Raw genomic sequence first — 20,484 nt, forward strand, 5'->3', positions numbered from 1 at the left:
GCAATTTCACAGTAAAGGTAGAAAAGGTTCTGACATTATTCATCTTGGTTTCATTTTTTTACATCACAAAAACCTGCTATTCTAAATGGGGTGTGTAGACTTTTTTTATATATCCATTGTATACGTAATGTGAAGTTTTTTTATTATTATTATTTTGTTGAGGTGAAGGTGATGCTTAGCTGAGCCTCCAGAACACAGTCATGGGTCTCACTGGGAACCATAAACAATCTCTGCATTGTTGGTCCAAGTGCATTCCTGTGTGGGAAAGAATTCTGCTGAAGCTTTGACATAGCTGTGTAGATTTAGTTTATTTTCAACTGGTACAGTGACCACCTATTCTATAGAATATCTGTGTATTGTGAAAGACAAGTATAAGTCACATGAATGTGTTTATGGTGACTACACGTTAGCTTTTCAAACACAATATTTACAACATTTTGTAAATTTTTAAACTTTGATTTCCTGAGTCCTCTCTAGTTCAAAGGAAACTGAATGCGTCATTCTGGTACTTGGGGTCAAGAGGGAACAATCACAGTCCTGTGTGGGCTTTTTTATGGCTTGTGGGAGGGGCAACGCTGCCACCAGTGGCCTGTAACTCAGTATTCACAAAGGCGCAGGCACACAGAGGACACAGTACTGTTCTGCTTCACACCCATGAAGGCAATAAAAAGCCAAACAGCCAAACACTTCTTCTCAGATTGACTTTTAGCCACATCTCAAAGTCAAGTCAAAGTCACATCTTTACAGAGCTATACAGTGTATAATTCTTTGGTTGCAACTATCAAAGCTGTGAAAATGTATTACAAGCACACTAATCATGGTATAGGAGGCGTACGAGCCATTTCTTATGCCACATAAATGAGGCATTTATCTTATTAATATGTTATATGTCCATTTCTATGTTATTATATGGATTTCTCAACGATATCGTATAACTGTGATTAAAACATATTTATGATATATCTTTGTTAAAGTTTGAATTTAGGGAACTAATTTGATGGCTAGTTTTCACTACTCTTTGTCAGTTTTGCAACCAAAATGATCTCAGTCTCATGATATGTAAAGTCTAACACATAAAATCTTCATCTTGCAAAAATGACACTATCATATTTCTTTTTAAAACAGTTGTTTCCTGTGAGGACAGATATCTTTTAAAACATGTGGATCTCATTAGCAAGTTCAAGCTACATTGTTATTTAGCTAGCTAGGCTGGAAGTGCTAACTCTCCAATGGTATGTAAGATACATCATATGGCCAAAAGTTGGTGGACCATCACATTCCAATCTGTCCTTGAACATCCTGTTCCAAAATAATGGGCATTAACATAGACTTGGTTCCCCCTTTGCTGTTACAACTGCCTCCACTCTTTTGAGAAGGCTTTCTACTAGTTTTTGTAACGTGGCTGTGGGAATTTGTGCTCATTCAGCCACAAGAGCTTTACTAAAGTGAGGCTCTGATGTCAGAAACTAGTATAGTGTGGTGCACAGTTGAAGCTGCAGTTCATCCCAAAGGTGTTTAGTTGGGTTGAGGTCAGGGCTTTGCTCAGGCCACTTGTGTTCTTATGCATCGACCTTGGCAAACATGTCTTTATAGGCATTGTCATGCTGGAACAAAATTAGGCAAAGCTCCTTAGTTCCAGTGAAGGGAAATCTTAATGCTACTGCATACAAAGACATTGTAGACAATTGTGTGCTTCCAACTTTATGGCAACAGTTTGGAGAAAGCCCACATGTGGGTGTGATGGTCAGGTGTCCACATACTTTTGGCCATATAGTGTATGTTGAGTTAGCAAGCACAGTGATGACACATTTCATCTGCCTATGCAAAGTTATTACAAGAGAAAAAAAGAGTAACAGTAAGAATCTAGACAGGAATAATACACCCTGGACAAGACACTAAATCATTGCAGACAAGAAGAATCATAGTCATAAATATGAAAGAAAAAAAAAGCTAGCACGTAGCTGTCAAGGGGTTGTCATCAGCATGATTTACCACAATAAATAGTAAAACAGTTTACACAACGAGTGTATTAAAAATGAAAAACAAGTGTTTTACATTTGAGTGTACATTTAGATTACAGTACAAGAGCTCAGCTCTACTTGCAGTTCACATAACTTACCTCTGATACCCTCTCTCCCAGTTGAGCTGGACATTTTACAGCACATAACATAAGAACCAACAAATTCAACTGTAAATTCTGTGCAGTATAACACATGGCAGGGCATATGATTATAAGAAATCTTCAGAGTAGTAATGGCCTTCTACATCACACTACCTTGTCATTGATTATTTTCCTATAAGAGTACACCTTGTCATATTTTATTCCTTGCATATTTATTAGGCCAAATAACCAGAATGTTCTAATCCTGGATTTGTAGAATATTGTGACTGCCCTTGTGGACAGTTGTATGCAAAATTTTGGGCATCAGTCAGCTGCTTAGAGGAGCCCGTGGTTGTTGAGTGTTAACACAAGGTTTGAAGAGTCAGAGAATTTATTATGCTCTGGAATTGTTATTCCTAATGAAAACTCTTGGCCTGCCTAATAAGTCATAATGAGTCAATTAAGGCCTAACAAGTTAATTAAGTTCTGAGACTGTACAAAAGGAAGGGTGTCCAAACTTTTGTAAATATCACAATTACCAGTTTTTTAAGTTTATCAAATATAAAGTAACTGTGCATTAACATTTTGCATAAAAATGATATATTTTCAATAGTTTGCTCCAGCAATTATGGTTACTTATTTTCACTTCAAAAATCAGTAAAATATGTAATTTAGCCATAATATGTTTATTTATGAATGAACAGAATATTTTACATATGTGTATAGTTTCTGAAACACATCTGGGCTCTGTAATATTTCCCCTTATACCACAGAATTCTCAGTTCTTATTTGTCAGAAGGCGTTGATTCATTTTCTGTAATAGTAGCTCCAGCAGAAGTGCTGGCTAAAAAAAAGGTTTATATTAATGCATTTGTTGTAATACACTATATTTTCTATAGCAAATTCACAGGGTCTTACATGGGCAGATGCTTCATGTAATCTAAGGCTAATAATAACACATTTAACAAAGAAAAACATATCAATGATGTGGTGTGAAATTTTCCATAAGGAGACATTTATTTACCTTTTATGGATAGAGACCGTGTCAGCACTTAACAGTCTGAAGTAAAGCTGTTTCTTTAAATCTTCCGCTATAGGAAAGTCTAACAACACAGAACTTCAAGAGAAAACTGTTCATAGCTGCTATAACATATGTGACACTACATTACATATATACTATATATCTTTAAACAGTTAAAAAGTATGGGATGTGGTTCTGTAATACATAAAATATTGTAATTGTTGGCAAATTGCTTTAGTGTAAGAGGAATAATCATTATGGGACATGCTGTTTTTGGAAAATAATACATTTTGTTGTAGTAACAACCCCCTGCTTCACATTAGGCCACTTCTTTGATTCCTTACATGTTGAATATATTGCTGGGGTTATTTTCCCTGAACTCCCTGACTCTGGATGGCATTTCATATCTCTGCATCTGTACTCCTCTCTGAGTCTGTACACACAAAGACCCTGCTCTAATGAATGTCCCTAATAAACCCCCCCTCCCCTCTCTCTCTCTCCCTCTCCCTCTCTCCAGGAACATACTGACCCTTCTGTAGTGAGCAGACAGCTGCCTCCCGTTTGCTCTAATTCAGCATCAGGGTGCTGCTTAGCAGAAGGTGGAGGAGGAGGAGGTGGTAGTGGTGGTGGTGGTTTGAACCACATTCATCTAGGCTAAAATTACTTCTGGGCCTGTAGCTGTGAATCAAATAATTATTGGATTCACATAAATAATTATTCATGCAAAGCTAGTGCTAATGAGCTTTCATTCAGGAACCATGGGCCAACATTGACTCATGCATGATGGACTTTAATTATGCCTGTGGGTAGACATAAGAAGGGTATAGAAAATGTACTTAGCATGATTGTTTAAAAATAGTCTCCTCAACCTAATACACTCTATTAGTTAGAATAATACTAAAATACACAAGAAAAACCTTAGAGCTCAAAATGTATTTATAATATTACGCCTTAGCAATCTGTACAATTTGGTCTAATAAACATATTTAGACTTACCCTTTAATAATGTACAGTGTCCTGTGGATCAGGGGCTATTGCTAGGAAACAGCAAACCCCTCAACCGCCCCATGATTAGAAGCTTACTGCCATTGCATACACATTGAAAAGACTCCCACACTGAGTACTGACAATAAGCAGAATAAAGTGAGCCATGGGATTTAGAGTGACAAACAAAAAATGAAAATGACGGAAATAAGAACTTCCTTGGTAGTGCTATTTTGGCTTTGGAAATTTAAAGTGATTGAATCTTGCTTAAAAAGCTCCTTTATATCATGAGAATTTGGTCACCATAGTCCCTGAATAAAATCATGTAATAATGATTTTACCAAGATGAGATTAAATGATATGCTGGATATATGGTACTTGTTATATTTAGCTGTCCCTGCATAACACTCTAATACTTCAGATAGTGGAAAAAACACCAGACAACAAATATCCCAAGGGACTCAGTGGTGCGAATCAATTTCACACCTCCTATATGGAACAGAAGAGCAGGAACCTTTAGACCTTGATGGACCAAAGTATGATTTAATGACTCACAAAAGCATTACAGGTCAACGAATGGAAAGACTCTTCCCAAGAATGCCATGTGTCCTCCTGAGGTCACGGCTGTTTCTTTGATGGATGTTTCTCATTTTATCTCTACAAGACAAAATGTATTACATATAAACACACAAAGGAACACAGATTTCTTAGAAAAATTCACATGCTTTTGGGTGATTGATAGATTTGCATTATATGGCATTATATGGCATTATATGGCATTATATGGCATTTAGGGCAGTCGTGGCCTAGTGGTTAGCCTCTCAGACTTGTAACCCGAAGGTGAACCTGAAGGTTGAGGGTTCAAGTCTCAGGTCCGGCAGGGATTGTAGGTGGGGGGTTATTCACTGGGGAGTGAATGACCAGCGCTCTCTCCCACCCTCAATACCACAACTGAGGTGAGACCCTTGAGCAAGGCACCAAACCCCCAACTGCTCCCTGGGTGCTGCAGCAAAAAAGGCTGCCCACTGCTCCGGGTGTGTGTTGCAGAAATTCCGAGTATGGGTCACCATACTTGGCCGCGCCTCACTTCACTTCATTTGCCCTTATCCAGAGAGACTTACAGAAGTGCTTTTGAAGTCTGTATCAATAATTACATCCTCTTACTGGTTCACTAGGTCAGGGACTAAGAGTACTATCAGTCGAAAAACGCTGTTGGGGAAGTAGTATAGTATGAAAAACACACAAGACAACACATTTTTTTAAATAAGAAAGTGCTAATTTGGTCATAGCTGGGCATTGGGTTAAAAATCTGTAATGCTGGGTAAGTCCCAAAGAGAACCATAACTGGTGCCCGTAAGGGTATACGCTTTACCGAGAGGTTCACAGAAACATGTTCTAATTTTCAAAGTAGGACATAACCACTGGCTCATTTTTCAGCCTTAATTTTAAGAATATTATGATCAAGATGACCTTGCAGAACTAATTAAGTAAATCAAACTGGAAAAATTAGATAGTTTTCACAAATACACATTCTGTAAGATGCATACTCTCTGTAGAGTCCACATGCAGTCTATCTGTATTCACTAATGGAGTCAGGTGTGTGAATAAAGTACTGGCCACATCGTAATGCAGTTAAACAATCCGTACACTCCTAGAAAAGGTCTGTAATGGCTTGTCATGAAGGTTCTAGGGAAGGATTAAGGATTTGTTGTATGTATGATGGTATCATTACCAGATGTGCTTGTTAAACCAAAACCATGGGCATTAATATGGAGTTGGTCCCTTTGTTCCAATAACAGCCTCCACTCTCTGGGAAGGCTTTCCCCTAGATTTTGTAATGTGGCTGTGGGGATTTACCCATTTAGCCACAAGAGCATTTGTGAGGTCAGGCGCTGATGTTGGGCGAGGAGGCCTGAGGTGAGTCAGCATTCCAGTTCAACCCAAAGTGTTCAGTAGTGGGGTTGAGCTCAGGGCTCTGTGCAGGTCATTCAAGTTCTTCACAGTGTTCTTCCAAATTTAAGTGTTGTTAGCTTTGTAAAAGGGTTCTAGATAGGAAAACTTTCTCCCCAGAGGTACAATCAAAGAACCTTTAAGGATTCTAGATTAGAAGAAACCTTTATTCACATATACATTAAAGCACAGTGAAACTCTTTTCTTCACATATCCCAGTTGTTAGGAAGTTGGAGTTAGAGTGCAGGGTGAGTAATGATCACCCAGCTGCAACAGCAGCAGCTTGGTGGTGTTGGGGGTTGAACCCCCAACCTTCTGATCAGTAGCCCAGAGCCTTAACAATAGTTAAGGCTTAAGCATAGTGTAAACAAGATCATTTTTCCAGGTGACAATAATTTGACTTGACTGGTCAAATTGAAATCCATTGTTTAAAATCCATTGTTTAATCAATTTAACTTTTACATATTTTAGAGCTGACGTTGTACCAGACTTTTCCTGGTACCAAGATGTGGTATGATATTAATTTGCCTTGCACCTGTGTTTTCAAGGGTTGCACATAGAGGTATTGGAGCACTCATTCTTCCTTTGGTGTGGATATACTTGTGAAACCAGTGATAGATCAATGGGCAGTTTGAAAACATTTGAGTGCTGTATTTGTACTAGCTAGCTTGTGCTTTATGAACTCACTGTAATAGTCTGTCTTTTCATTAGCAAAAGCTGTCTTATGCGTGTCAGGAGGCAATGGTGTCATGCTGCTGTAGTGTAGACCAGCCCCTCCACTGAGAACTAGAGCATTATGCCTGTCACAGACCGTCACTAGGCATTCTTTTGTTCAGACTCATGCTAATGTGGCATTTCTGTGTCCATTTAATTATAAATGAGGACCCAGATTAGTGTACCATGTGCTAAAGGAACAAATATAAACCCTACATTATTACATCTCAGCCACACAACAGTATTTTCTATCATAGGCATCTTGCTTTTTGCTGTAAAAAACACTGACAGATCATGATTATAGTGAATGAGAAGAAAAAAAATCATCAGTAAGATACTTTGGTGCCACCTACAGTCAAAGAAGTCATACAACTAATAAACCCAATGGCTTCAGCTCTCCTGTGTTCTCGAAATAATCTTTGCACACACCATTCATTTTCTAAACAGACCTGAATCACATCTGCAAATGTTCTTCATGATGCCTGCCATTATTTGATATGATGATCATTCCACAAACAGACTTTATTCTGTATTTGATGTGCTCTGATGCATTTATAGCATTCATTCATCTTTAGTAACTGCCTGGTAAGACTCACAGTGGTTTAATTTAGGCTACTAATTTGTTTATATTTTGGGAAATACAGCCAGCTAAACTCATTAAAAAATAGTGTAGGCAGGTACAAATAAAAATAATACCTGCGTGAGCAGGATTAATAAAACAGTTTGTCATATCTTTTGTCCCCTTCACCCCGTTTGTATTGAGTACATACTTTTTTATTAGTATTATCATATTTACTCAGTAACAACCATGGCTGTTCCAGCATAGCAATGATGCCAGTAAGCATCATTGTCCAACACTGTATTATTCACATAAGATATTTTTGTATGTAGCACTATGCCAAATATTTTTATTTGAAAAACGTTAACTAAGATTTTTAGCAGTAACATTGTTGAAACACTGAGCTCAACAAGCTTGAATGTAAAAATATGGAAAAAAATATGGAAAGGAGGGAAAAGAAGCTTACCTGTTTTAGATCCATGCAGTCAAACAGATCTTGATGATGTCATTTTCTCAAAATAACACAAAAATAAAAACATATTGTCATATTGTTACTGGGTTGAATGTAACTGAGGGCCAATAGAAAATAAAATGCTCAGTAAAAGAATTAAGTATGGCTGGCTTAGACAGAATGCAGGAGTCTTTGGGGGAAGCTCAAGTCTGTGTTCCTAGAGGAATTCACTATTTTCCAAAATATCTTTGGATCATTTCAAAATCATCCTAAAAATAACTCCAAGCCAGTTCCACATCACGAATAAGAAAGATTATTTTCTGGTCAAAGTTATACAGGTCATAAAAATAAGGCTTGCTCACAGAAGTGCTTAAAATCACATTTAAAAAGGAGCCATAGCTTTGTCTTTGGTAGCTTTGGATTTATAACCACAGCTAAGAAGCAGTGATTACTGAGGCTGTTTGCAAAAATATGTCTGTATCAGAGTATTTGTATGGCTTATTGGTTAAGAATAGGTCCAGCAGTGACTATATCTTCGGATGTTTGAGATTCGGATGAGTTGATTTGCTAAGTAGCTGTCTAAGATTAAAACAATCACACAGATTTAAAACTGTCAGCTAGAGGACAGCCAATCCCATTTAAAATCTCCAGCTAAATTAAAACTAATTAATTATAATTAAATCTAATCTAAATCTGATCTAATTAAAACTAAGCTTAGACAACTGCCACATGCAGAAGGCGATCAATAGCAGCCAAGTGTCAGCTAGTGCTTTTTGCTGAGCTCAGTATTCAAATTTCTTACTTATTAATAAGATATAGAGTTTAGGAGGGTGGAGTGGAAATAATTTCTTAGGTAAATGGCAATACCAAAGCAGAAGGCTTTGTAACCCTTAACTGCAACATATTTACCTAAAATGGGTTTGCTGAGCCAGGTCTTAGATACAACAATAATATCAGGATCACAAGTTTACTAAGATGTGGCAGAGTCAAAAGAGAATCAGCAGTTTGGGGAAACCAGATGAATGGGATTGGCCAAGGACTATGTTTGCAGTTTGTGTCCTTTAGGCTATGGAATAGTAGCGGAGCTTCATTACTGATCACACTGGTTAAACTCATGGGTTTTCAACACAGTCAGCAGGAGCAGTAGAGGTGACCAATCAATCACGTTGCAAAGAAGGAGCAAAAATCAAAGATCCAAATCCTGATCAAATGGGGATGAAATCCAGTAAAAATGATCGATAGCAGCTACTTTCCTTAATTACGAGAGAAGCAGGCCCATCATGTTTACCCGAAACCAAATAATCTGGCGGTGACTTCCAGCAGAGCTAACTGTTGTAATAACTGCAAACACATCAGGTGTCCACCAGCATTAGAGTGAGCTAGGTGTAATAATACATCTTATTAATTTTAACTTTATTAGTGTCCCTAAAAAAACCTTTATCGTGGTCAGGTTTGTGGTGGATACAGAGCCATGCACCATGCTGCCCAGCCATATCAATAACCACTTAAACACCCTAAATGATGACACAGGAAGCCATGGTGTCACCTGTTTGTTTTCAAATTGTCATTACTTTTCTTTCTAAGTATTTTCATAGCTAAGTACTGGTTTTTCAGTAAAATCCAGAATGGAGGTGTTTAAAATAGCCTAATATTTATGTTTTTTCTAAGTGTCCTTTCTTTATGAGCAAGATAATTAATTTATGCCACAACCAATATGTGCACTTGCTTAAGTGATATTTTTATCACTGAACATAATGTATAATGTTTTTTAAATAATGAGCTTTAAAATACAGGTTTATGCCCGTCATGGGTAAGCCATGAGACTCACGTTTTTTTTGTTTTGGTTTGTTTTTTGCAATGCCACAGCCATTAATGAAAATCTCCCCTATTTTTTCTACACTCAACGCATACCAAAAAGAAAAAAACTTTGTTTCACAAAATACCAGCATGTTGCAGAGTGTCACCACAGCAGCACAGGGCTCGGTATCCTCAGCTCCATCCAGTGGAACAGGCCAACTGAGTAAGCTCATTTGAGACTAAACCTCCAACAATGGATGGTAACTAGTAACCAGTCCAGATACGTGACAAAATTTTCCACTGAATGGAGTGTTCAGTTTAACTGCATAGAGAAGTCTAAACTAGGGGAACACGTGTTTGACTGTTCGACATTAAAATGAAGATCAGATGAAGAGTATGTGGACTGACACATTCATCGCACTGCTGAAATTAAACAGTGACTGCCAGTATGTACATTTTGTGATGAGTTGAAAACAAGCTACGCAACTGTACAATAGTGCACAACACTAAAGTAATTCTCTCTCTCACACATACACACCTTTGTTTGTTGAGGGTTTTTTATGCTTTATCACAATGTGTATCTGTTTGAAAAAAAAAAGACAACAATGCAATAATGGCAATAAAAGGAGAAAAGAAAAAGTGTGGAGAGCTTTTCTTGGGGGTTGGGTTGGACTCAAGGTTCTTATCAAATTTTATAGGTTTTCCATCACCCATCTCCAGGTCTCAGTTACAGTTAGGATGATGGATATGCAGGTTTGTGTGATTCACTTCATTTTACCATCAATAAAGGTTTTTAAAAATTCAGAATAATTCACAGTTAATGTTCTCCTGAGTTAAGCAAGCATGACTAATTGTAAAGACCATAAAAAAAAACACAACAAAGCCTGCTTCAACATTCGTGTGTGGCAAATGTTAACATGCCAAAAGAAAAGGACAAACGGGAGAGTGGGTATCTGTTTCAGAGTTTTTACTTGTTCAAGCAACACACCACCAAGAAATAAGAAACCTGGGTGAATATACATAAATGGTAGAAAAGAATGTTCTGAGAGGTTATCCTATATTAATCATACAGTATGAAGAGATGTTATATTCAAACAGCAAAAGTTTGCAGTGCAGAACACTGTCAAACTACATTTTTAAACATTACTGTAGCTGGAGAAAGATTCAAATCGAGCTGTGCATTTCTTGTCCTCATAGCACTGACAGGTGAACTTGTCAGCCCAGGCGGTGAGGTCAGTGAGGGAAGGTTTCCCAAAGACTTTATACATCCCATCAATCTTCTGTATATTAAAGCTGCTTATGTTGAGGTGTAGATAGTCGTCTGAGTCATAGCTTTTACGGACACAGCGCCCATTACCCTGACACAGCAGGTCACTGCACAGTTCAGCCGCAGTTGTAACATTGACAACATACTTATTTAGTGTGTTAGACAAGTATCCAGAAAGGGATTCACATGATTCCTGGAAAGAAAGCTTGGATTACATATGAAGTATTATTCAACATCACCTACGGCTCTAAAAAGTGACACAGAGGCAACAATACATTGTGAATAATTAATAAAAAATATTTTATAAATATTTAAAAACTCTGCAAATATTTGCCTCCTTTAGTAAATTGTATATTTTTCTTAATCAAAGTCCTAGATGCACCCGCAATGTACATTGTGGTATTTTCACTGCACCTACAGAATCATCTCAACCTCACTAAGCACAGTGTTAATTACTGTAGCTGATGAAACCCTCAAATGTGCAGTTATGTGGTTGTGTGAAGATCAGGATTTTTTTTAAACAGTACTAGATAGTGGATTTGAAACACGAGTATGGGAGATTAAATCAAACTTTACACAGTGAAGGAAACCAGGTGAATAGGGGAAACAGCCTTCAAGTATAAAAGCAATAAAAAGTTAACCACTTAATTATTTGATTTTTAAAATGTGTGATACACAGCACTCTCTAATATTGTGCTTTATAAAAACGCAAAGTATTACCTTGTCTTTAAAATAATAGCTAGAGCCCCACAGCACACATCCAGCGGCTCCCAGGGCTGCACTCTCACCAATACTCCGAATCAGGTCAACCTGCACAGAACAAACAAATTAGCCAATATATTATTTGTAGAGGCCAGAAATAAATATGTAGTTTAACAAAAAAAAACAGCAACAAAAAAGAACTCCTGTATATGCTTGGGAGATATGCAGCCCTCAGTGAAATTATTATGCATGCTGTGCATACTGTAAAAACAGACTACATACCTCGTGCTTGTACAGGTCATTTTGATCCCGCAAAAGGAGTTGCAGATACAAATAAATGGGAGCAGTGTAGGGGCGTTGTGACAAGTGTGCCACTCTCATTGCTTCTAGCACCTTATGTCGGACAAACAGAGCTGCTTTCTGGGTTTTACTTACAGAAACAGGCATGTATGCTGATGGAAAGAACGCTGTACTTGCCTGCCACAGCCATTGTAGTTTGTCATTTAATACATTTGCACTCTTTGGACATTTTCCTGTGTAGTTTGGGTTCAAAAAATCGTAGTTGTAGCAGTCAGGAAACAAATAAAAGCCCCAGAGAAAATTTGGTCTGTGTGAGATTCCTAACTTCAATGTTTCCTCCATGAAACTTCTGGCAGCTTTCTCAAATTGCTCTTTGGCTTTCACTGTAGCTTGTTTGCTTGTGAGGGATGGATTCTGTTGAAGGGTGTAGTTTATGGATAGCGCCTTATAGATCTCTCTTAAGTCTGCATTTCTGTCAAACAAAGGAAACCACTCCTCCCAGTCCAGGACAGCCAGGCCAGGTATGGATGATGGAATGTACTGGTTGAACTCTTTTTTGGCATTTTGCAGACTGGCATTTAGGTTTCCCTTCTGTGGAATGCCACCATTGTACTGTGTGAAATTGTAGAGGTCAGTGTAAGGAAAAATCCCCAATCTGTTATTATACATGAGAGTTAGGACTTGGTTAGGAACACGCTGAGGTGTGGTGACGGCCTGAAACACATTCAAGTCCAGGGGAACCTGCAGTTGATTGCATCTGTAGATGGGGGCATTCCATATGACCACAAATGGCTTAGTGAAAAGTGGAGCTGCTGTTGGAGGAGGAGCTGCTGAAAAGTATAACCCAGCCAGGTTCAAAAGGATGAGGGAAGGTAGATGTTGCATATATCTTCTTGTAAACAGAGTGAGGCTCGCCATGGATTTTCTGGTGATTATTTCTCGTTAGAAGGTAAACCTAAGTAAACAATTTTTTAAAAATCAATAAAATGTAATATGGCTAGATTATATAACATTTTTGTATACACTGTTTGGTCAAAAGTATGTGGACACGACGATTATCCCCATATGTGGGCCTTCCCCTAACTTTTGCCACAAAGTTGGAGCTTTTCAATTTCTCTTCACTGGAACTAAGAGGCCCAAACATGTTCCAGCATGACAATGCTCCTGTGCACAAGATGTCATCTATGAGACATGGTTGGCAAGGTTGGAGTGGAAGAACTCGAGTGACCTGCACAGAGCCCTGACCTCAACCCCACTGAACACCTCTGAGATGAACTGGAACGCTGTCTGCACCCCAGGGCTTCTCACCCAACATCAGTGCCTGACCTCACTAATGCTCATGTGGCTGGATGAACAAATTCCCACAGCCACACACTAAAATCTAGTGGTAAGCCTTCCCAGAAGAGTAGATAGAGTTATTATAACATCAAATGGGACCAAATCTGGAGCGGGATTCTCAAAAAGCACATATGGGTGTGATGATCAGCTGTCCACAAACTTATATGGCCATATCATGTACATGTTGCATGCATCTACAGGGTTGTGCTTCAGCCAGCTTTCAAGTGAAAACTGATTTGTTGGTGAGGAGACATACTGTATTTGTTTGAGTTTCCTGTGGCATTTGTGAATATAAACAGTGAAGCTTTATACAGGCTGTAGCAGTCATTATAATGGCCAATTCAGTCAACCTGTAGGATTTTTTTTTTTTTTCCTAACTTACATCCACACAGCACAGCAACTCAATAAAAAAAATTAAAAAGCATCAATCATTCCATGATTTCTACTGTTATAGATTTAAACACTTGTAGAAATGCTTCAATACATGAATCAAATGATACAAAAACCTTTTACAACTGATCATGTAAGGATTCTTTTTTTTTTCCCCTTCTCCTAGGACATTTTCAAAACAATGTTACACCCATCCCTGCTGGAAAAACAATAGAAACCATGATGGAAATTCAAATGGTTTCCACTACAAATACAATTACAAACCATCAGCTAACCATTAAAATGATTACCAGTCCTTAGTGGTATCCACTAGACATAACATGCCATCAATAGAAGGCAACAAATTACCAGTAGAGACCCACAGGGACCATTACAGTTTCCACTAAAATCAATACAATTCCTATTATAACCTTCAAAGCCATTACGAATTCTATGAGGGTTTCTATTGTTGATGTTATCTTATTTATTATTCCTACAGTTAAACACAGGACTTTCCAGCACAGAGATTGGCTCGTTTCCACCTCCCCTTTTGTGTAACTTTTGGTTTTGCTCAGAGGTGTACACATCCGCCAGTCAGTACTCTATGCTCTGTCCTAGCACAAAATCAATCTTCAGCACAGAAGGTTAAACCAGCTGTTAGCATGAAGCACAGCAAGTTTATCTTAACAGATGCAAGTGATCCAAACACAAACATGACAATTCTCTAGTCTTTTCTGGACGAGCAAATTATCATTTAATGGCTGCCCATGTAACCAAACAACTTCATCTTTAGTATTATATCCTAAAGTGCTGTGACAACCAACCAGATTCTCCCCTACATTTTGTGTTCATTTTTGTACACACTTGTACATTTTTGTTTTAACACCAACATAACCCACAAAAAAAGCAACCACACCTAATACAATTCACAAAAACCTGGTGACAAGTAAGACTGCAAACAAAGGAGGGAGTGGCTTTTCACCTGCAAACAAGTCAAGTGTCCTACTGCCTTCAGAAACATTAGCCTTTCTTGTTGAGCCTTAAAGAGTTTGTAGGCTTTTCTTTAACCAGTGAGTGATGGGTTAATGTGTGTTAAACTGGATGTACACTAAACAGACTTGAGCAACCAACTGTCAGGTTTGCTCAGAGTACTGCTGAAAAGCACAAACTCAGCACTTACCGAGAAACTAAACTCAGACATCCACCACTTGGCCCACATCCTGTTTCAGAGGAGGGTGAAAGGTCACAGTTAATAGCTCACTACAAGCTCAGGTGACTGCAATTTCAGGAGAAAAATGAGCCAAATTGGGTGCAATATGGGTTCTGTTCTCATGAACTGTGTGGAAATCAACTAAAAAAAAACACACACACGCAATATATTAAACAAACAAACAAAAAAACCCACAATTTTATTAGTACTCATGGATATAAATATATAAAATAATCATGTACTCAGCTCACTCTCTCTCTCTCTCTCTCTCTCTATGTATAAAGAAATTACAGGTAATAGTAAAGCAAAAAAAAAAAAAAAAAAAGATTCAACTGAGAAAAAAAACAGCCTTTAGGGGCATATAAGCAGTTGTCAAAGGACACATGTCTACTACTTAAGCGTGCAGTCCTTAGCAATTCATTATTCATCCACTAGAGGGGGTGCAACGAGCTCACTGCTGTCAATTCCCCAAGTAGTCACAATCTAAACCACCTCAGTGCCCTGGGCCTGCCTGCGGGTAACTGACGGGTAACTTTACTGGATGGTGCAATGTGACAGACTCCCCTCCCACATGTTCCCTGCCATTTTTCTCTAAACAAACAAAGTTGCACAGTCTGAAATTGTTCCATGAAATTTTACTCTACCTTCAAATGAACAAAATACCATTACTTTGCATTGCAAATGTTTATAAAATGTATTTTTAAAATGATACAATATTGTAAGCATTGCGTAACTACGGTTATTGTGCCTGCAGTGTTTCAAGCAGATTCATTTCCATTTATTCTGATACCTGATCACTTCCCATAATAAACTTAACAGTGCATCTTCAAGTAGCAGTGCAGCCAGTGCACATGCCCAGACCTTTATCACAGTCATGTGATGACCGTATGACGTAGCCTAGTATACTGCCATATTGCCACTCTTTTTTTCATTCGACAGTGTAGTTCACCTCTCTCTTTTTTCAGTAAACAGTGTAGTGCATCTCATTTATTTCATTAAACAATGTAGTGCATCTCATTTAATTTATTAAACAGTGCAGTGCCTCTCATTTAACTCATTTAATTTATTACACAGTGTAGTGCATCTCTTATTTATTTCATTAAACAGTATAGTGCATCTCTCTTTTATTTCCTCAAACAGTGTCATGTAGTGCATGCTTTAGTACTACTACGCTACTGAAGGAAACATTTTAGTGCTGAGCAAGACACTTAACCAGATACCAGATGAATTGAGAAATTTTCCTTTGCCATTTTCCAGGTATCCTTTCATTTGACATTAAGTTCTCTATAGTATCTCTTTATCTAATATTGAAATAGCTCTAAATCGTGATTTAGAAGAAGCATTTATTAAAACCATTCCCATGTTATTTTAAACAGTTTGTGATTTTTCACAAAGAAATTCACTTCATGATTTTTTAAAAATAAAAGTAAAAGAATTTTCAGTTACAATACAGGTAGCAAGACGACTTCAAATCACACTTGAATAACTAGTGGAGTCTTGGGCACTGAAATGGATGTGTAGGCAGAACACACTTGACCTACATAACACTGACAGGTAAACCTGTTTACAAAAACATTAAGATCACTTTGGGAAGGCACACCAACAGCCGCATATTTCCCATCACGCTGCTGAATACTGAAGTTATTTGGGTTCAGGTACAGGTAGTCGGCTGAGTCGGGGTTCTGGCGGACGCAGCGACCGTGGCCTTGGCACAGTGTCTGACTGCAGAGTTTTGCAGCTGCAGTTACGTTGGCCACATAAGGGTTAAGTGTAGAGGGCAGATAAGCAGCCAGTGCTTCACATGAGGACTGAAAGGGAGAGGGGAGAGAGAATAAATCAAATATAGCAACTGACTAATCGTACAGTGTTTAGTATAATTTGCTTTTGTTTTTTTAAACATGTGACATGTCATTACATAGACCAAAGGGGTAAAATATAAGTGACCCATTACACGAAAATAAGGGGACTGAAAGTAGGAATGCATATTATAGATCAAATTACTATGGATCAAAGATTGCTTCCCTCGTTATATCTGGATGGAAAAAAGAATACTGTACCTACTGTACTTTTATCTTATAAATAATTAGACTAAAAATGACCAAAATAAATAACTGAATTAGATCTGTTGTTAATACTGTAAATCCATTTGAGCTGGATTTTTAAATGGATGAAAGGTGCTACATAAAAATATTTTTCATAGCATAGTGCAGTAACAGATTAAGTTACTGAGTATAATGCATATTGTAATAAATAATCTCAACAGAATTTTGCTATGTAGATCAGATATTGAATTTAAGAATATTTGACATTTGCATACCTTGCTGTTGTAGTCAGCACTTGCACCCCAGAGCACTACACCTGAAGCACCCAGAGCTGCGCTCTCTCCAATAGTATGGACTAGATCTGCCTGAGAAAAAGCAGACATACGAAGTGATTTTCCATATTTCCCATATATATATATATATATACTGCAGTTCACAAAACCTAGAAAGTAAATACTTTGTTTGGCTGTGTATACACAGGCAGCTCAGTACTATGCTGTAATAAAAAGTTGGCTTATTTATCCCTGAGATCTCACCTCACTCAGAAATATTTTGTTCTGATCACTGAAGACAGGACGTAAGTAGACATAAATGGGTGCAGTGTAGAGAGACTTTGGAAGAGCAGATACCCTCACAGCTTCCTTCACACGACCCCGGACAAACAGAGCTGCGTCAGGTTGTTCCCTCAGGCTGACCGGCAAATATGCTGAGGGAAATAACGCTGTACTGGACTCCCACAACCAAAGGAGCTCATTGTTGCGGCTTTTCTCAATCTCTGGGCATTCACCTGTGTAGCCTGGATTCCCCCATCCATAGTTGTAGCAATCTGGAAACAGGTAGAAGCCCCAGAGGTAGTTTGGACGCAGTTTGATCCCCAGCTGCATGGTCTTCTCCATGTAAGCCCTGGCTGCGTTCTCAAATTGCTGCCTAGCAACAGAAACAGCCTCACTGGGGGATAGAAGTGGATTATTTTCCTTTGCATACTGAATGGAAAGCTTCTGATAGATGTCTTTGGAGGCCCAATTCCTGGCCCACAGTGGACGCCATTCCTCCCAGTCAATCACAGCCAAGCCTGGGGTGAACTCGGGAATATACTGGCTGATATCATTATGGGCTTTCACAAGGCTGGCTGTAAGGTTTCCTTTCTGTGGAATGCCACCATTAAACTGCCTCCCTGTGCTAGGCTCGGTGTATGGGTACAGTCCAAGCCGATTGGAGTAGAACAGAAAAAGAAACTGATTAGGTTCACTGGCTGGTGTGGTCACTGCTTGAAAGACAGAAAAGTCCAAAGGAATCTTGAGGTCTCGGCACACATACGTAGGTGCGTTCCATATGACTGCAAAAGGTGTGTCCTTAAAGATTGGAGCAGCTGTGAGGGGAAGAGACAAGGCAGTGCCGAGGTAGAAGTTTACAGAAAAGGTTAAAATGAGCAGGTAAATACGATGTCCTCTCTCACCGGGATGACACATTGTCACACCCTAAAACCAATGAACATCAGCACAATCAGGACAAATCATAGGCATTAAAACATCTAAAACGCAATATTTCTGTTTATGTTCCATCTGGGCTATTTCCACATACACATAAATGTATTTATACAAAGCAAACATTATTTTAATACCGGAAACATTTGCAAATTAGAGTCAATTCAAATAATAACCAAGCAAGCATACCAGTGGAGCTGTACTAATCTGAATAAAACAACCCACCTTAGCAAGACATGCAGCATTATATATACCTCCCAGCATTTTATCAAATGTTGTTATATTTGTTTATGATAATACTTGAGTGGCCATTACTTGGCCATGTTCTGCCTGTGACCACGTGACACATTACAGACCCATTCCTGCTTACAGACAGTAATCCTATTTCAGGGCCGAACCAGGGACCCTGGATTTGTGATGCTCTGGAAAACTGCTTTGTGACAATGTCTACTGTTAAATGCACTATTTAAATAAAACTGAATTGAATTAATTTGAATTTAATTGACTTGAACTGAACTTGTTGTCTTCTTACTTCTTAGTACTGTGGAACTTTCAATTAGTCCTTTTTTTTAATAAATAATTACTTATTTTCTGTATTCCTCAGATGGGATGTGAATGTGCAAATAAAAAAGGAAACCAATTACAATGCATAAATTACTTAGCTCTAAGTACAGCAGCTGTTTTTTTTTCACGTCTACCAAGATACTTATGGAAACTAGATATACTAAATACTAGAATGTGTATCTGTTTATTAATTAAAATATTTGTATGTACTATATATCTGTATTCGCATTTACCACAGAAGTGGGAGTGGTCCAGACCTGATATATATATATATTTTTTTTTACATGACAAAGAAAGCCTAGGGCTGGTGGGGAAAACGTCTCGTGAGTGGTACAGCAAAACAGTGATTCCACTATCATCAGGCGCTCGTGAGTTTGATCCTAATGATGCCATAGCCATGTGTGGCCAGGAATCAAGAGACCAAACAGATCAGGCTCTCTGGGTGGCTCTCTTGTTGGGGGGATTATTATAACAAGTATTATATTGAACATAACTTTATTCAAATGCCAAACATCTACAGTTCCTCAGCTACTACACTTGAGTTTTAATTGGTCTCGACCAGACAGAATTATGCTCAAGAAACTGTTAATTGAAAATAATAGTCAACTAATAATATTTTATTAGATTTTCTTTAGTTTGGGGTGTGTTATATTCCATAAACAACAGAAACATTTGCTGGACATGCTATTGGAATGTACTACTAAGTTGGGATACAGTGCTGCTGTCAGTCAAACCAGAATCCATTAAGCAGCATTTCATTAGAATGAATGTATGAATTTGATAATGATGGAGAATGTTCTTTTAAAAATGATGAAAGACACACTCAATGAATGAGGTGATTTTTTTAGACAAATTCACTGAGAAATTTGATAATAATCTTCAAAAATCTTACAACACTTTTAGACTGAGACATCAGTTTTGGTTTTGATGTGGGAATCTACACATCTGTTGAAAACCACTCAGAGATAAATGTCACTATTAACAGAAATAACTCTGCATCAGACTGGAAACTTTCCCACGATGGCATGCTCTCTTATCATCATCAGCCTGTTATCACTGACCCTGTCTTCTGTACGTACCATAACATTACACGACATACCAAGGTTCTTGTCACAGTCTTGCCAGTTTTTATGCTTCAAGCTTCAGTTTCAAGCTATTTATTATTAAAAACTGTATAAAAAATAATGGTCTTCAAAAGATTTTTGACTTATATATTTCAGAAATTGCTTTAAGGCATACCATAATGCTGTGTACTGTCCACTGTCATTCCCCTTGTACTTACTGCTGCAAAAATTTGGAACACATTACATCCTGATATTACGCTATTACCATAAAAGGAAAGTTCAAAACCGAACTACTTTAACGTTGAATATGTTTGTTTGGGTGTAACAATACACTCTGGTCACGATTTGATTCGATTCACGATAATGGCTTTGGTGATTCGACCCAATTTGATTCTCAGGCTATTTTGAACAAACTTTGAATGATCCTTAAAAAAAAACAATGCAAAACGTAGTGTATTTTTGTCTGTATGAAACTTAATAAATCAAAAATTGCTATGAAAAGAAGTTTAATATTGTAAATAAACTGTACTACAGGTTCATTTAATTTAAAAATTAAATAAATTAATA

General features: G+C 37.9%; 2 protein-coding genes across 3 annotated transcripts; both read right to left on the reverse strand.

Moving 5' to 3' along the window:
- Positions 1 to 10,529: 10,529 nt before the first annotated feature.
- LOC113530008 (hyaluronidase-5-like) lies at positions 10,530 to 14,844 on the reverse strand. 2 transcript variants are annotated; one of them, XM_026919669.3, is made up of 4 exons: positions 14,734 to 14,844; positions 11,829 to 12,801; positions 11,565 to 11,654; positions 10,530 to 11,037 (listed from the first exon to the last, which is right to left on the reverse strand). In XM_026919669.3, exons 2-4 carry the CDS (start codon positions 12,762 to 12,764, stop codon positions 10,714 to 10,716), a joined length of 1,350 nt encoding a protein of 449 aa, XP_026775470.3. In that variant the 5' UTR covers positions 12,765 to 12,801; positions 14,734 to 14,844; the 3' UTR covers positions 10,530 to 10,713. The 2 variants fall into 2 exon arrangements, with proteins under 2 accessions (XP_026775470.3, XP_026775472.3); XM_026919671.3 differs by lacking the exon at positions 14,734 to 14,844 and adding an exon at positions 14,536 to 14,726.
- Positions 14,845 to 16,089: 1,245 nt separating this feature from the next.
- LOC117598082 (hyaluronidase-5-like) lies at positions 16,090 to 18,495 on the reverse strand. The gene is made up of 4 exons (XM_034307536.2): positions 18,479 to 18,495; positions 17,342 to 18,283; positions 17,081 to 17,170; positions 16,090 to 16,571 (listed from the first exon to the last, which is right to left on the reverse strand). The coding sequence occupies exons 2-4, from the start codon at positions 18,272 to 18,274 to the stop codon at positions 16,236 to 16,238; spliced, it is 1,359 nt and encodes a 452-aa protein (XP_034163427.2). The 5' UTR covers positions 18,275 to 18,283; positions 18,479 to 18,495; the 3' UTR covers positions 16,090 to 16,235.
- Positions 18,496 to 20,484: the final 1,989 nt, after the last annotated feature.

The sequence above is a fragment of the Pangasianodon hypophthalmus genome, chromosome 9, assembly GCF_027358585.1.
Source record: "Pangasianodon hypophthalmus isolate fPanHyp1 chromosome 9, fPanHyp1.pri, whole genome shotgun sequence".
Taxonomy (NCBI): domain Eukaryota; kingdom Metazoa; phylum Chordata; class Actinopteri; order Siluriformes; family Pangasiidae; genus Pangasianodon; species Pangasianodon hypophthalmus.

Excerpts from the sequence above, each read along its gene's own strand:
- LOC117598082 (XM_034307536.2), bottom strand. The coding sequence starts at position 18,274 with ATGTGTCATCCCGGTGAGAGAGGACATCGTATTTACCTGCTCATTTTA. Across the intron at positions 17,171-17,341 it reads ACAAAATATTTCTGAGTGAG|GCAGATCTAGTCCATACTAT; the intron begins GTGAGATCTCAG and ends GCTTTTTCTCAG. Across the intron at positions 16,572-17,080 it reads GTGCTGACTACAACAGCAAG|TCCTCATGTGAAGCACTGGC; the intron begins GTATGCAAATGT and ends TCTCCCTTTCAG.
- LOC113530008 (XM_026919669.3), bottom strand. The coding sequence starts at position 12,764 with ATGGCGAGCCTCACTCTGTTTACAAGAAGATATATGCAACATCTACCT. Across the intron at positions 11,655-11,828 it reads ATGACCTGTACAAGCACGAG|GTTGACCTGATTCGGAGTAT; the intron begins GTATGTAGTCTG and ends TGTTCTGTGCAG. Across the intron at positions 11,038-11,564 it reads GCTATTATTTTAAAGACAAG|GAATCATGTGAATCCCTTTC; the intron begins GTAATACTTTGC and ends CTTTCTTTCCAG.